Source organism: Manihot esculenta, chromosome 9, assembly GCF_001659605.2.
Source record: "Manihot esculenta cultivar AM560-2 chromosome 9, M.esculenta_v8, whole genome shotgun sequence".
NCBI classification, from domain to species: Eukaryota; Viridiplantae; Streptophyta; class Magnoliopsida; order Malpighiales; family Euphorbiaceae; genus Manihot; species Manihot esculenta.
This window is the reverse complement of record NC_035169.2, coordinates 9,792,297-9,809,313: the sequence shown is the minus strand read 5'-3', so window position 1 is coordinate 9,809,313 and position 17,017 is coordinate 9,792,297. Positions and strand designations below refer to the sequence as shown.

General features: G+C 35.9%; 2 protein-coding genes across 2 annotated transcripts; one reads left to right on the top strand and one right to left on the bottom strand.

Moving 5' to 3' along the window:
* The first annotated feature begins 618 nt into the window (after positions 1-618).
* Positions 619-5,199, top strand: LOC110622091 (glucomannan 4-beta-mannosyltransferase 9). The gene is made up of 9 exons (XM_021766472.2): positions 619-1,398; positions 1,505-1,603; positions 1,710-1,962; positions 3,154-3,264; positions 3,341-3,477; positions 3,808-3,921; positions 4,057-4,256; positions 4,376-4,567; positions 4,709-5,199. The coding sequence occupies exons 1-9, from the start codon at positions 1,069-1,071 to the stop codon at positions 4,869-4,871; spliced, it is 1,599 nt and encodes a 532-aa protein (XP_021622164.1). The 5' UTR covers positions 619-1,068; the 3' UTR covers positions 4,872-5,199.
* A 3,066-nt stretch (positions 5,200-8,265) lies between these two features.
* Positions 8,266-9,134, bottom strand: LOC110621978 (peroxiredoxin-2E, chloroplastic). Its single transcript, XM_021766299.2, has one exon. The coding sequence runs from the start codon at positions 9,058-9,060 to the stop codon at positions 8,371-8,373; it is 690 nt and encodes a 229-aa protein (XP_021621991.2). The 5' UTR covers positions 9,061-9,134; the 3' UTR covers positions 8,266-8,370.
* Positions 9,135-17,017: the final 7,883 nt, after the last annotated feature.

The window sequence follows — 17,017 nt, the reverse complement described above, 5'->3', positions numbered from 1 at the left end:
CGAATCGAATTAAAATAATAAAAAATTTTAAAATTAAAAATCAAAATAAATTAAAATAAATAAAAAATTAAACTTAAATTTTTAAATTAATTCAGTTTCGTCAATTTATTTTATTTGAAACCAATATAATACAAAAACAACATCAACATGAAGGACATTTCTGACAATATATAAAATTTGGAGCCCACATCACTAAACTCGTTGTTTTGTTTCATGTCTACATTTCCTTTCAAGTTATCGTCTTTTGCACATTCAATATGCTCTAATGTAAATTCATATATTAATATTTAATATAGACTATACTTATAAAACAAATAGATTTTGAGGATCAAGAAGAAAGTTTCACATTAGTTTTTTCTTTCTTTCTCGAACATATTGGTTATTTCAGAAAATAAAATATAAATAGATATTAATTCCAAGGACCAAAAAAATAATTTTAAGATAAATAATTTAAAGTTGTTTCTCAATATAATTAAATATTAATTACCGGCTAAAATAACTAACTGAAAAATTAAGAAAATATTAAATAACTGGGAAAAAAAAAAAGAAAAAGAAAAGAAAAGAGAGAGGTAGAAGAACAGAACAGGCAAAGAGACAGAGGTTATATAAGGGTATTGTTCTCTAGCATTATTTCTTGCTTTTCATTTACTTCTCTCTTTGTTTCTCTCCACATTTTGGATTTGGCATTCTTCTGTTTCTGTTTCTGTCTCTGTAGTGACAGAAGCAGAAACATTTGTTTCATCTACCAATCTTTCAATTCTTGAGCTTGTTTCTATAATGCACATGAGTTCTTCATAGATTAAGCCCTGCTTCTTCTTCGAGTTTTCTAGCTGGGTTGAGTCAGCTACTGAGATTTCAGAGCTCTGTCCACTGCCTTGCGTACACCAGAAGCAAAAGACAAGTAAAGAGATATTCTTACTTTTTTATCAAACAAACTCCTTTAAATCCTATTCAGATCTCATGTGTTTCTTTTAAATCTATAAACAAATCATCTTCTACTTCTTTTTTTCTCCTCTGCTTGTGCTCTGTTTTCGCCTACTATAACAGAACAAGCCACAACCCACAAAAATGGATCGTTTTACGACAACTGCAATAATTCCTGATGCGTTTCAAGGTGCTAGAGATGATATTTCCATGCAGTTTTCAATAATTTGGGATCAGATCAAAGCACCATTGATCGTCCCTCTGTTAAGACTAGCAGTTGCCATTTGCTTGATCATGTCGTTGATGCTCTTCATCGAGAGGCTATACATGGGCATTGTCATTATACTAGTGAAGATTTTTGGCAGAAAACCAGAGAGACGCTACAAATGGGAGCCCATAAGAGATGATGTTGAGTTGGGCAACTCAGCTTATCCAATGGTTCTGATTCAAATCCCAATGTACAATGAACGAGAGGTCCTTCTCTTCACCTTCTCTGCAAACAGTAAATCTTTTTAAACTTCTGGGTCTATCAGATGTCACCATTAATATTGTTTTCTTGTGCGTGTACATAATCCTGCAGGTCTATCAGCTTTCCATTGGAGCTGCATGTGGACTCTCATGGCCATCTGATCGTATCATTATTCAAGTTCTTGACGATTCAACAGACCCAGTAATCAAGGTAATTAATTTATTAACCATTTCCCGACAGAACCCAGTTGTTTAATCCCAGTTTCAAGCACGTTCGATGCAATTAATGTTGTAAATTTGCATGGAAATTAATGCAGGACTTGGTGGAGCTAGAGTGTCAAAGATGGGCAAGCAAAGGGATAAATATTAAGTACGAGATTAGAGATAATAGAAATGGTTATAAAGCTGGAGCTTTGAAAGAAGGCATGAAAAGAAACTACGTGAAAAGCTGCGACTACGTAGCCATTTTCGACGCAGATTTTCAGCCTGAGCCTGATTTTCTATGGCGAACTATTCCTTTCCTTTTCCATAATCCTGAATTGGCTTTGGTTCAGTCTCGTTGGAAATTCGGTAATCTTGCTTAATCCCATTTTTAATTAGTAGGCTTTAATTACTTTTGATTCTTGAATTACTACTTAGGCAGTTTTTAATTTCGGACATTTACCTTATCATAGATTTATCATGTTTTCAAGGAATTGTCGGTGGGTCTATTTTGTGGGGGGTGTGGAGATTGGTTGGGTTAGACTTAGGGAGGATGACGTATCCATGCTGTCCATGTCTAGTTTGACACGTGCCAAGTGTGCCGCTTTTCTTTTTTGAGGACGCACATGCTAAGAAGAGAAAATTATTTAAAATTAAAAAATTACGAATTTATCCTATTTAATATTTTATATCATTTAAAATTATAATAATTTTTTTTTCTATAATACTATAAAATTAATGTTTAATTAGTTGAGGATATACGTTAATTTGTTCGAATTTAAAAAAAATAAATTAAAAACTTTAGTATCTGGGCTTGGTTTTTTTTTTTTTTTTGGCTTGATTGAAAATGGACCATCAAGGATGGTCCACGTGAAGAAGCAGTGGAATTTACACTTTCCTCCTGCATAAAGCTGCCAATGTCTCCCTCTTAATTTCCTTGGCAGTATAAAGAGCTTGATTTTCTAGTTGGATCTACCCCAGTTTCTCTCTCTTCCCATTAATGTCAAAAGATAAAACGGCTTGGTCTGTTAAGGACATATTTGCCATTTACAAATTTAACTCCACAATAAATATATTTAATTAAAGTTAAAAGATTTCAAATTTAACACTCTAATTATTAATTCCTTACCTTTAGACATGATGCATGTCTGCTAGACACGACACTGTCCACTTATCGTTTCCGCTGTTACGCTTGGATTGAGATCAGCTTGGGTGGATTCGGGTTGGCCTTTTCTGGGTCGATTTTGTGTTTTTATGAAGGGGGATGTTTGGCCATTGAAGAATATCTCAAGCTGAAGGGGTAGATATGATGTCTAAAAAAAAAAAATTCTCTTCTTAATATTCCCAGCAGCTGCATGTGCAGATCATGTTAATGGTGGACCTCAAGCTCCTGTCAATGTCTATCTCTACTAACCGACACTTGGAAATTTGTTTTTTTTAGGACAGAAAAAAAAAAAACATTTTGGGTTTTTTAACAATCATTATTAACGAAGATGTATTGCCAGCTGTTATGTTTGGTCTGACGCGGCAATTTAAGTGGTATTCTGGGCTGTTTTGCAGTGAATTCTGATGAGTGCTTGATGACTAGAATGCAAGAAATGTCTTTGGATTACCATTTCACTGTGGAACAAGAAGTGGGTTCCTCTACTTATGCCTTCTTTGGCTTCAATGGTAAAAATTCCTCCTAATTACTGATTTACCATAATTTATTGGTAATTTTTCTAATATCAATGGTTAATTTTAACAGGGACGGCAGGTGTATGGAGAATTGGTGCACTCAACGAAGCTGGAGGCTGGAAGGATAGGACCACCGTGGAGGACATGGACCTCGCCGTCCGAGCTAGTCTCAAAGGCTGGAAATTCTTGTACCTTGGTACTCTTAAGGTAATAATTGCATGTATTTTGTTCTCGTAATGTCTGTTGAGATAATTAAATATTAATTACGATCTTAGCTGGTTTAAAATTAAATATGCTGCAAAATCTGACCGGCTCACGTGCTGGTAGCACAGAGCAAGAGAAAACCAAGAGGATATTGAAAATTAATAGCTTAATGTGTTTTATTATTATCAATATTGATATTATTAGCGTGACTATAATATTTATTCCGTATAAATTTTAGAGATTTTATATTTTATTTTTTTTAATTTTTATTTTAAAAAAAATTAATATTATTAATGTAATTAATTATATTAATGTATTTCAATATTTGTACAGGTGAAAAATGAACTGCCTAGCACATTTAAGGCTTACCGCTATCAGCAGCATCGGTGGTCTTGTGGTCCTGCTAATCTCTTCAGGAAAATGTTGATGGAGATTATCAGAAATAAGGTGCTAGCTGAATTTAATAAAAGGATCATAACAATGGATCCGAATATATTCTATTAAGATTGATCGAGTTGGGTATTTGAAAATATTCGAAATAAAAACTACTTGTTAACTAATTTTTAATGTTATGAAATACAGAAGGTGACATTATGGAAGAAGGTGCATGTGATATACAGCTTCTTCTTGGTGAGAAAGATCGTAGCTCATATAGTAACATTTATATTCTACTGCGTCGTTTTGCCTGCAACTGTTTTGGTACCTGAAGTTGAAGTTCCAAAGTGGGGAGCTGTATATATTCCTTCAATTATTACAATTCTCAATGCAGTTGGAACTCCAAGGTCTGGTTTTTATTCTTGCAATTTCTGTTTCTTGCATTCTGTCTCCAAAGCAGACAAAGCTGTTCAAAAATCCAAGTATGGTTGCTAATATTAATGTTGTTTTTTTTTTCTTTTTTCAGGTCACTACACCTGATGGTCTTCTGGATTCTTTTTGAGAATGTTATGTCATTGCACAGGACTAAGGCTACCTTCATTGGGTTGCTAGAAGCTGGCAGGGTTAATGAATGGATTGTTACTGAGAAACTAGGAGATGCTCTCAAGACCAAAGCTGTCAAAGCACCAAAGAAACCCAGATTTAAATTCGGAGAAAGGTACACCAATAATTATATTATAGATGGTGAAACGTTTATCTCACTAACCTTTAGCTAACGGCTAATAGAGCTTATTATTGCCGGATAGGAGAGGGTGTCAGAGATAACTTAAATATTTACTATTTTCTTAAACATTGGCAGGCTTCACCTGTTAGAGCTTGGAGCTGGAGCTTACTTATTCTTCTGCGGCTGCTACGACGCTGCTTTTGGGAAAAATCACTACTTTTTATACCTATATGTGCAAGCAATAGCCTTCTTCATCATGGGATTCGGATACGTGGGCACATTTGTTCCTCAATCTTAGTGTGAAAGTTGGCAAATCCTTCAGCTTTATCCCTATGGAAAGTGAAATTCTTTTTTATAGCTTTTAGCATTTGTGTAAAAAAGAAAGCACAAAGTCATATTCTTTTTAAGTTTTGAAGTATAAATAGTGGAGTGCAGGACTTGGAGAGCTTATAGTTTTCCTTGTGAATATCCAAATACATTTAAGGAAACTACAGGTCGTATTGGTTATGTTGTTCTTGGGATTCATATTGTATACAGATTGAGAGGTTCATAAGGAGATATTGAAGAAAGAAGCTTCTGGGTTTTTACTCAATTAGATAAATCAAACATCTTCAAATGGATTGTAATTGTGAGATTTCTTTTTTGGTAGCTTTTTTTAATTTTTTTGGCCATTGTTTTGTTTTCTTTGGCATTGGGCTGTGAGAGGAAATAAAAGCTAATAGAAATGGGATAATTTTAATTCCATATTGAGTTAGAAGACGCAAATATTATAAGTTGACGGTTCAACACTTTCAAAAATAAAATTTTATATATACAACGATCACGAGTAGAACTATACCGCATTAGCCGTTCGCTTTCAAGTTGGACAATAAGGGTCGGAAAAGGGGTAATTACTCATTTTTAAAATTAGCATTCTTAAAATCAAAGAGTGTACATTAAAATGGCGGAAAAAGAGGGAGTTTTCCATTTCTGTTTTCTTTGTAGCTGGATTCTCCGGAACCACAAGAATTCATAATTAGAATGAAATTTCAACTCAATAACTTTTAAGATTTTGATATGAGTTACTCTTCAAAGAGTACAGTACGATAAAAATTGTTAGCCGTGTCGTGTTAACAATTAATTATGATGGGCTTATATAAAACCAATTAAACCAACCATAATCAATGGTTGTAATACATCCGTTGTACAAAAGATTCCTGAGACAAAAATAGTGAACATGATTGGAAGATGGGTTTTTGCCTAATTTGCAGATTACTATAAGTGGTTATAGTCATGATGCAATCATATACAACCCATTAATCCCAGGTTATGCAAATATAGGAAATGCCCCGAAATGTCTCAAGTTTTATGAAACTTACTATGAGACATTATTTAGTGAAAAGTGATCACAGTTGTGTATAATGCAATGACCATAGTCATGCTGAAATTGAAAGTCTTCAGAAGGCATATGAAGATGGTGGACCAGGGAGTTCAAACAGACAAGATGGCTTGTCATAGTTTGATTCTTGGTCATTTAAGGGAGAGAGAGTTGTCGGAAATAAATGATCTTGTTGACGGTAAGAATTTTGTGTATAGCTTAATTACTTGTTTGTTCTGATCTCAGAGGCAAAGGTCCAGCAGATGCCACACAAAGAATCAACACTAAACCAGCGAATACAAGCTTCTACAGGAGTGTTGCCTTCTGCAATCCCCAACAAGGTTAGTGGTGAGCTCCAAGCCAGGCTAGTATCCTTTTGGATTGCAGCGGGACTCGGGTCATATCCAAAATTTAAGCCACAAAATCAAGATGATGAGATTGTTTATCTTCATTGTCATTTTGACAATAATAAGACCCAGAAACTTAAGCCTTGCATAGATCGTTTCTGGTTGTCATTTTGACTTCTTGTGAATTGCAATCATCTAAGAGCTTTGTTTAGAACACTGTAAAATCAATTTCATTTTCATTCACTTGCCCAATGCCCCAACTAAGATATCGTTTTGCCTATAGAAGAAATAATTCTTTTTTCCTTTCATTTTATTTCACAGTAGTTAAAAAATATTAAAAATTAATTTAAAGTTAATTTTTATTTATTTTTTAAAAAATATCTAAAAAAATTGACAGAAAGACTAATCGGAACACAAAAAGTGCAAGAGAATTTTTGATCTTAAATATATTATTTATGAACTTTCTAACTCCAATTGAACAAATTTTTTTTGGAGAAAGCAGAATTTAAATTCAGGTGTTTTGATATTTTGAGATTTTCAATGTTAATTTTCAGACAAAAAAAATGTTAATTTGTATGCTGAGGACACTGCTAAGTAATTTGTCCGAATTAACATTAGAGAAATAAACAATAGACTTGTTTACTTGCATGAATCTGGTGAATTTTTAAAAAATATTTAAAAAAAAAATCAAAAAATAAAGTTTTTTTAAAATGAAGATCGAATATTGAGAGAGTAATATAATCTCTTAGATACCATCAGGTTTAATATCATCAGGTTAAATCTGTAAGTGTCAAAAAATAAAATTTTATCCTCATGTATATCAATTTTCTAAAGGAAGGATTTTTTTTTTTTTTAAATTAAATGAAGGATTGAAAAATCAGTTTTTCAGTTGTTTAGTATGTTTTCCACTACTTTTTTTATAATAAAACTTTTTTATTTTAAAAATATTTTTCAAATGGAAAATAATATTTTTTATAGTAAAAAATATATTAATTATAATAAAAATATATCATAATTTTTTCTAATTAAAATTAAATAGTTATTTTAAAAATCAGTTACATTATCAAAAAATATATTATTAATATATGGTAAAAATTTTAAAAGTAAAATAGTTAAGTTTTAAAAAAATTCAAAATAAATATAAGAATATTTTTTATTATTTTAAATTTAGAAATAATTGTTTATTATTGAAAAATAATTGCATTTGATTTTATTTTCTATTACACCCCATAAAAGAATAAAAATTACAATTTTTAAAAAAAGTAAAAATGGAAAACAAGAGATTGTTTGTTGGCCATCTTGCAGAAGCAATCGTACTAACGGTATATTTTTTTTCTTGTAAAGACACTTCTCTTCAAGTTCACGAACTCATCCTCATTTAGTTCAAGATCAAGATACTATGCTTTAAGAAGCATATTTTTCACACAATGCACATTCAAAGAACTTGCTTATAACATAAATTATTTTTAAATTGCAGAAAAATAATAATACCCATAAGTTACTTTTCTTGCATAAAGAAAGTGGAAGAGATTACTTTGCCAAAGTTAATTTAACAGTGTACAATGTGCACCAAATAAATGAGTTAATTGCACTTTTCACTCAGAATTGACTTAAGCAAACCAAATTCCATTGACAAAATTAACTTTTAAGCTGCAAATTGTAAGTTCTCATCCATCCACGTGTGAACTTCAAGCAGCTTTCTCTCACCATCAAGATACAAAAACAGAGAACAGAGTTAAATCCATCTCCAATTTGATGCCTGGTCTAGTTACCAAAGAAGAGACACTTTTTGTCTTCCTGTTTCTAACCAACGGAGTAAAGCTATGTCCTTTTCATTTTTTTCCTATTTTTGGGGTATGGTTCAAACAAAATAAATTCTACATTCTTTTCCAGAGATTACCCTAAACTGGACTAGAGTTCTTAACTCATTCCATTTCAATCAAGCACAAAAACAATTCACATAAAAGAGTACAGAAAACAAGCAGAGCAACTGAAAATCCCATTAGTGGAAATCCCACTAAGGTAATCATCCACTTTATTAATAAACCAAAAACTCTTAAACACGAGGAATAAAGAAAATCTCACCAACAAAGTTAAAGAACTTTGAGCATGTCTTCAGCTCCACTGAAAGTAAAAGCTCCGCCTTCTTCCAAATTGAGCACTTTTACAATCCCATCCTCTGCCAAAAGAGCATATCTCCTTGACCTCACTCCCAATCCCACTGGCTTATCACTCAAATCTAGCTCACATCCAATTTTCTTGGTGAATTCCCCATTTCCATCAGATAATAGCAGGACCTCGTCCTTAATCCCTAAATTCTCCTTCCAAGCTTTCATAACAAACGCATCATTCACCGATATACACGCAATTGTATCCACCCCCTTCGCTTTTAGCTCCGCGGATTTCTCCACGAATCCTGGAAGGTGTTTCTGTGAGCAAGTGGGAGTGAAGGCTCCAGGGACAGCGAAGAAGATTGACTTTTTCCCCGAAGTGAGAGCGGATATAGTGGTGGTCTGTAGCTCACCGTCAGCGTCCAAATAGGAGAGGGTGGCGTCCGGGAGCTTGTCGCCGACAGAAATGGTGGCAGAGATTGTGGGAATGGTGGTTGTTTTGGTGGAGAATCTTTTGAGTTTGAGGGACTTGGATTGATATTTAAGAGGAGCAGAAGAGAACGAGAGTTTGGAGGAGAGGGAAATGGGAGAGAGGAGGGATTTGGTACTGGTGGTGGTGGCGGCGGCGGGGGACGAGAGGAGAAGTCTGGAGAGGGAGAGAGAAGCAGCCATTGGAACAGCTAGTGGAGGAGGAGAGATTCGATAGATTGATGTGCAATCGAGTTTTGGGGATGATTTTGATTTGTAGCGTTGTGGGCGGAGGAAACATAGATTGTCAGTTTGTCACGTGAGGTTCAGGTGAGTACAGAATACCTGATCAGCGATCCGAACCGACGTTGGTCCCGGGTCGCCCACCATTCTTTTTTGTTTTTTCTGGGAGAATGATATTACCAATACTAATATGGAATTATAATTAATTTATAATTAAATTGTTGGACAGCAAAAATTTAAATTAAATTAAAGTGTAAATATAGTTAGAAATATTTTTTTAAAAAGTAGGTGTTGAAATATAATGGAGAACAAATCCAGCCCCTGATATCTCAATTCAAATTTTGGATGTAATCAAGTCAATTTGGACCTCAATCTGAAGTGTGATTGGATCAGTACTTAGGAGTTATAGTTTCTATTTATAGTTCATTTTTAATTTTGGCTAAACATGGACTTTAAATTTTTTCAAATTTTCCTTCGCTTATGATGTTTAAAAATAGATGCAAAACTCAATCCAAAATAATTAATTGAGGCTACAAATATGCATAATATCTTCATTAACGATCTCAATAACTATAAAATGAGTCTCTGTAATTTGAACAAATCTCTCATTCGCGACTGTAACTAGATTTACCAACTTATTAGCCACTCTATTTACCTTTTAAAAATAATATTGCAAGTTCATTAGCTGGTCTTTGCACAGAAATAATTAAAATGTGATAAATTTTATGTCGGTAATTGTGAGATAAGGTCCAAAACAACATTAGAATCCAACTATACTCTAACCTTTTGATACTAGGTACAACAACATATCCTTAGATGCACTAGAAAAACCACAACACCACCTCCCAAAAGAATCTATAATAACTCCACCACCTCCATTGCATTTAAATGTTTTAACTTTACTCAACTATCGTCAGGTAAATATCAACCCACAACAACTATATATCTCTATTTTGAAGAATCTCCTGCACTTGCTCTATTTTAAGCATCTCATTAATCTCAACCTGGTTATGAACAATTCTGAATTTATTATCCTTCGGAGCATATTTTGGTTGAAAACAACCTAGTTACGAAATTTCTAAAGCCACCAAATAATCAGACAAAAGAATTATAGAGAATTCGATGTAACTGGATTGGAGCATAGGAATATATGGGTTTTCGAAAACCACTTTAAAACTTGTTCGAACCAAGAGAGAAGAGAAAAAATATTTTGAAGTTTTATTTCTGAGAATGTAATATTACAAGTGTGTCTAAAAGCCTATGTGCTTTCTTTTATATCCAAGAGCAAGACACGAGGATAGCACGTGGCTATTACAAGGCTAGAAGGAAAAAAAATACAAAAAAAGACCATAAGAACTAATACCAAAGACAATGACACCTCAATACACAATAAAATAACAGCAAAACATTAAACTTAATATAATTCAACACCCCCTCCTCAAATTGAAGCTGGTAGGGCCAAGAGGTTCAACTTGCGGGACAGAAAATTGTGGCGACAAACTGATAATGCTTTGGTGAAGAGGTTTGACAATTAGTCTTGTGTGGAAAGATGATTGGGAAAGATAAATTTCCCTTGGAGCTGATCTCTCACAATATGGCAGTCGATTTCTATATGCTTTGTGTGTTCATGAAATACTAGGTTAGCAGCAATATACTAGCTGCTTTGCTATCATAATGAAGAGATATAGGAAACTGAATAGAGACCTGTAAATCTTGTAAAATGTAGCTAATCCAGAGAAGTTTACACACGGTATTAGCTATAGCATGATACTCAGCATCTACAAAAAACTTAGAAACAGTAGTATATTTCTTTATTTTCCAAGATATGAGACCCCCAATAAGATGCAATAACCAGATAATGACTTTTGTAAGTATGTGCAAGCGGCCCAATCAGAATTACAGTATGCACTGAGAGATAAATTGAAGCTCACAGGAAAATAAAGGACCTAATGTAAGGACCCTTTAAGGTATCAAAGCACATGTAAAGCAGTCTCCCAATGAGGCTTTCGGGGCAAGCTCATAAACTGATTCAAGTGTTGCACAACAAAGCATATATTAGGTCTTATTAAATTTATGTAAATAAGTCTGCCAAATAGCCATCTATACATATCAAGTTTAGATAGAGGCTCTCCTGAGTCATGAGTTAAATGCAAACCTTGTGGTAAAGGAGAGGATGCAGGTTTATAGTAAAACATGCCCACATTCTTGAGCACATCTGAAACAAACTTCATTTGACTAAAACCAGTGGCATGTGAAGATCTGACAACCTCTAGACCCAAGAAGTATTTCATAGGTCCCAAATCTTTAATAGTGAACTTTGAGTACAATGCATGCTTGCACTTGTTAATGACATCAATAGAATTTCCAATCAAGATAACATCATCAACATATACCAGCAGAGTAAAAAATAAAGTATCAATATATTGTATAAAGAGGCAATGATCATGTGAGGATTGTATAAATTCCAAAGTCTTAAAAAAGGCAGTAAACTTAATGTTCCACTGCCTAGAGGCATGTTTAAGCCCATACAATGATCTTTGAAGTAAACAAACTTGCCCAGGTTGAGGTTTGTGATAGCCCTAAGGAGGTATAATGTATACCTCTTCATTCAAATGTCCATGCAAGAAAGTATTATTTATATCCAGCTAAAAGATTGGCCACTGCCTATAGGTAGCAAGGGTAATGAAAATTCTCATTGTGGTAACTTTAGCCACAGAAGATAACCTGTCTTTATAATCTAAGCCCTCTATTTGATTGTAACCTTTCACAACCAAACAGACTTTATATCTATTAACATCCCAATTAGGTTTAAATTTCATTTTATATATCCATTTACAGCCTATTGCTGTTTTGTGCTTAGGCAAAGTAGTAAGAGTCTAAGTGTTATTGTTTTCCAAGGCTTGAAGCTCTTATTCCATGGCCTCAACCCACTGAGCATCCTTGGAAGCCTGAGCATAAGTGCAAGGTTCATGGACCTTATTGACATTGCAAATATAAGAGCTGCAAGAGGGACAGAAAGAAAGAGAGGATGTGTACAATGAATTGACATAGTCCTGCATCCAAACAAGTGGCTATCTATGCCTTTGAGACCTTCTAGGAGAAGAACACTCCTGAAGGCTGTCACTTGTAAGGCTGAGTTTGCAAGGTTGAGAATCAGTGTTTTCATATTCAACTACAGGTATAGGAATAACAGAACTCTCAATACCAACATTGTTTTGAAAAGGAAAATATTTTCATGAAAGATGACATCTCTACTGATGAAAATAGACTTATTAATGAGATTAAACAACTTATAAGCCTTATGTGTGCTAGCATAGCCCACCATTACAGCCTTGATAGCTCTTTCTTGAAATTTATTCTTATGGGTGCCCATAGTAGTGGCAAAACAGAGACACCCAAAATTTCTGAGGTGAGAGTAATGTGGCAAGGTTCCATAAAGTCTCTCATAGGGTGTGGTCCAATTGAACTGTTCCATAGGCATTTTGTTTCTAAGGTAGGTGGCAGTTAGAATGCACTCTGACCAGAAGTGTATAGGGATATGAGGTTGGATTTTTAAAGCTCTAGCAATGTCAAGGATGTATATGTGTTTCGTTTCCACAACTCCATTTTGTTGTGGAGTGTAGGGATAAGATCTTTGGTGAATGATGCCTTTATTGGTGAGCAAAGAGCTATAGGAATGACTTAAAAATTCTCTGCAATTATCTTTCCTAATGGCCTTAATGATTGATGTAAGCATAACCAACAACACCAAAAATGATGAGCTAGCATTGCCTCAAGGACTAATTACAAGGTTGAGATCCAAAAGGTTGAAGGAAGCATTTTAATGATTCATGAAAGGATATGTTGAAACTTTGTAAGTTCATTTTGAAGTTGAAGAACAATCTGGCCATTCCAAGTCAATTAGGCCGAATGTATCTTTATTGACAATTCAAATTTTTTATTTGCATTAACAGATTTCTCATCACTAATTTAGCAGTGGGTAGTTATTTAGCAGTTAATAGTTAACCAGTAGTAGATAGTAGCATAGATCATGGATCCATGCATAGTAGTGGATAGTGGCATAGATCATGGGTCCATGCATAGTAGTGGAAAGTGGCAAAGATCATGGGTTTTTATTTAGGTTTTTACTTATTTTTTTTATTTAGGCTAGGTTGCCCTACGGTATATAAAGCATCTCTTTTTTCATATTATAAACAGATTATCAATAATTCAATACAATTGCTTTACGCGATTCTTCTTGGAGAGCTTAAGAGAGATCTTGGTTCTTGACATTGCATCATGAATAAGGTTTGATACTAACTTGTATGATTCTTATTCTTGCTGCTCTTAAAATCAATTAATTATAAGTGTTCTTAATTATATATTAATTAAGAGTGCTTTAGATTGGGGAATTATTTTCTGAACTAAGTTCTTTTTACTAGGGTATGTGTCGTTTCAGTCTCTAATAGGCTAGGGTTCCGCATCAACGGTGATATTGAATTGAGTCTCCACCATATTGATGAAGTGTTTAGTCAGATTAAAGGATTGGCCCTTTAGATGCATCATAAAAAGTCCAGACAGCTCTACTATAATCATCTACAATGGTAAGAAAAAATCTAGCACTAGGGGTAGAGCTAGTCTTATAGGGTCCCCATATTTCTATATGGATCAAATCAAAAAGCTTTGATGGCTTATGGGAAAGGACAGTCTTGATTATTTTACCAGAGAGCAAACAGGACAACAAGTTGTAGAATTATTACTAGCATTTATGCCCTTGATATGTTAAAGTTTCCCAACAGATGCATGACCTAGTCTATCATGCAGGTCAATCATGGTCACAACACAATCATACACATATTTAGAAGATGTAAAGCTTCCTTTATTAGAATGAGTTATAGGAAGCGTGGTTTACAAGAGTACGAAGATCAGGATTAGAATTCATGATCTGATGTAAGCAATGTTCAATATCAGTATGAGGGAAACTCATCTGATTCAATCTGAAAATGTAACACCCGGCTAGACTCCGGTATCGGAATTCCTACCGTCCGGTGGAATCTCGGATGTCGGAAACTTCTAGAAGGGTGAAAGCATGTTTTTATGAAATGTTTTCATGTTTTTAATGTTTTTAAGTACAAAATTAAATGAGTTTTGCATGAGTAATCTTTTGAAGAAAACCCAGGTTCGGCTGCCGAAAGTCAAGTTCGGCCGCCGAACATGCATGCGTTTTGGAGGCACGTTAGGCCCCCGAAAGCATGAGTGAGGGGAGTGAAGGTTCGGCCGCCGAACCTCATGTTCGGCCGCCGAACATTGCATGGATGCGGAGGCACATTCGGCCCCCGAACGTGGCCTGGCCAGCCACTATAAAAGGGTCCCTTTGGTCCGCACGGGCGAGCTTTTTCTCCCCCATTGTCGGCCAAGGTGAGTCTCCACCGCTCCTCCCTCAATCTTGAGTGTTTTCTTTAGATCTTTCATGGTTTTCACGGGTTTTAACTTCTATTTTGAAGATTTTCAAAGTTTTGAGCAAGTTTTGAGCTTGGAGACCCAAGGAGCTAAATCTCTCCCAACTCCAAGTTAGATCGCCTCTACTCTCGATCTTCAAGAGGTAAGAGTCGATTTCTGAGTTACATTATGTTTTAAACAAGTTTTATGCAAGATTTTTGGGTAGAAATGCATGTTAGGGTATAAGTTGAACTTATGGGTCTTTGATGCTTTGATGAACAATGTGGCATGTTTGATGTGTGTTTGAAGTGTTGTAGATGGGGTATATGCATGTTTGAGGCCCCTAGGAACTTGTATGCATGCTTTGGTTGAAAAATATGCATGTTTGGATGGTTTGGAGGCGAAATGTGCAAAGGGAGCCAAGTTTCTGCCCTTTGGCAGAAACCAGGTTCGGCAGCCGAAGGTACTTTCGGCCGCCGAACATGGCTGGGGAGGCAGGCCTTTCGGCTGCTGAAGTTGCCCCCGAAAAGAGACTTTCGTCTCTGTCTGGCACTTTCAGCCGCCGAAGGTGCCGCCGAACCTACCTGAGTTTCGTCTCTGTCCGGGACTTTCGGCCGCCGAAGGTGCCGCCGAAAGTGCCCTGTTCAGCCATTTCATGCATATTTTCATGTGATGTTTTCATGATATTTTAGGGGGGTTTTGGGGGATATATTAGAATTATGTTTATGTATGTTTGGTCCCTCATTGGAGTCCACCTGTGTAGGTTTGGACCCGAGGAACCGAGGACCCCAGCAGTGAGTCAGCTGCTACAGAGTATTGTCAGAGCTAGCCAGAGGTGAGTAGAATAAACTCTTAAGATTTTAAATTAATGAAATATTAATTTTGAGCATGTTCATGCATCACGATTGCCATGAGATATTTTTAGGATGTTGCATTAGAATTCACGAATATGTTGCATTGCATATTATGTTGTTGATGTGGGTAAATGCTGGATGATCCACTAGTCCTTGATATGGAAGTCCAGGGAGCCTTTGACTACGCCCTTGGCACTAGAAAATGGAAGACCAGGGAGCCTTTGACTACGCCCTTGGCACTATGGAACACCAAGACCAAGTCCCTGATAAGGCCTTGGGGCAGTGTAAGTAATGCTATGTTTAATGGAAGACCAGTGAGCCTCTGACTACGCCGCTGGCATCAGGTATGACGATGGGACTAGTTGGTGACAGGTTTACCTTTGATGTGATATGTTTGTGATGTGTTGCATTTCATGTAAGCATGAAATAAAATATAATGTTTTTCACTATTCTGCTCACTGGGCATCTAGCTCACCCCTCTCCCCTAACCCCCAGGTTTGCAGGTACGGGATAGATAGAGAAGGCGAGAAGAGAAAAAGTCATATGTATGTAATAGTTAGTTTGTGGACATGACAATTGTATTATGATGAAATGTAAAAATATTCAGGATGTTATGTAATGAGGTTATTGAGGATAGAGTTGTGCTTGGCCATAATATATTGTTAATCCCTTTTGTATATACATGATCTTATGTTATGATGTTTATGTAAACTAACTCAACACAAGTTGTTTTGCCTTTAAGGCTTGATGAGATCCCACAGAGGGACTATGTTATGTATATGTTCAGAGTATGCACAGGTTGAGTTAGTTGATGAGGGTATGTATGAAGAAAAGTTTTAATCTTTATGCATGCTGTTGATCATGTATGGGATTATACAGGTTTACAGGTTATATGTCAGGCTTGCTACGGGTCCCGGCGGCCTTACGCCGATCTGGATCCTAGCGCCGGTAGCGGATCGGATTTCCGGGGCGTTACAGAGTGGTATCAGAGCCCTAGGTTCATATGGTCGGACCTAGAGTGTCGGGCTCATAGGTGTTATAGAAGGTCAAGCACAATAGGAAAAGTCATGTCCACTAGGATAGGATGTGGAGTCCTGTCTTGTTATGATGATGTGATATGCCATGATAATATGCATGTGCATAAATGATGTGATATGTATGTTATGTATGTGATGAGGGTTCATGTGTGCCCACATGAACCATAAGATGCTAATGTTTGTTTGTTATGCGCTGTTTTTTTTCAGAAACAGGATGAGAGGAACTCGTCGATCTGCACGATTGACTGGAGTACCACCTGAGGATGAGGGCATGAGCGCTCGTCCTCCAGCATTGCCTAGGGCAATGTCTAGCAGGTCAAACAGGGATAGAGTAATGAGAGACCCTAGAAGGTCTTTAGATCTGGGAAGGAGCAGATCAGTTAGAGGAACAGTTCAGGGAGGCATGTCAGAGGATGTGGGAGATGACATGGATGTGGAGCAGAGGAGGGATGACAGTTTGGGGATGAGCAGGTCAGAAGAGGGTATGGGAGAATCCCAAGGAGGGACCCAGGCCTCGGGATTTGTCCAGCCACCACAGTACCCACCCTTTCCACATAACCCCGGATATTCGATGGGAGGTACATCGGATTATCCTAGCTTCACCCCTTA

Coding starts and splice junctions, on each gene's coding strand:
- LOC110622091 (XM_021766472.2), top strand. CDS start 1,069: ATGGATCGTTTTACGACAACTGCAATAATTCCTGATGCGTTTCAAGGT. Junction 3,478..3,807: donor TGTACCTTGGTACTCTTAAG/GTAATAATTGCA, acceptor ATATTTGTACAG/GTGAAAAATGAACTGCCTAG. Junction 4,257..4,375: donor AATGCAGTTGGAACTCCAAG/GTCTGGTTTTTA, acceptor TTCTTTTTTCAG/GTCACTACACCTGATGGTCT.
- LOC110621978 (XM_021766299.2), bottom strand. CDS start 9,060: ATGGCTGCTTCTCTCTCCCTCTCCAGACTTCTCCTCTCGTCCCCCGCC.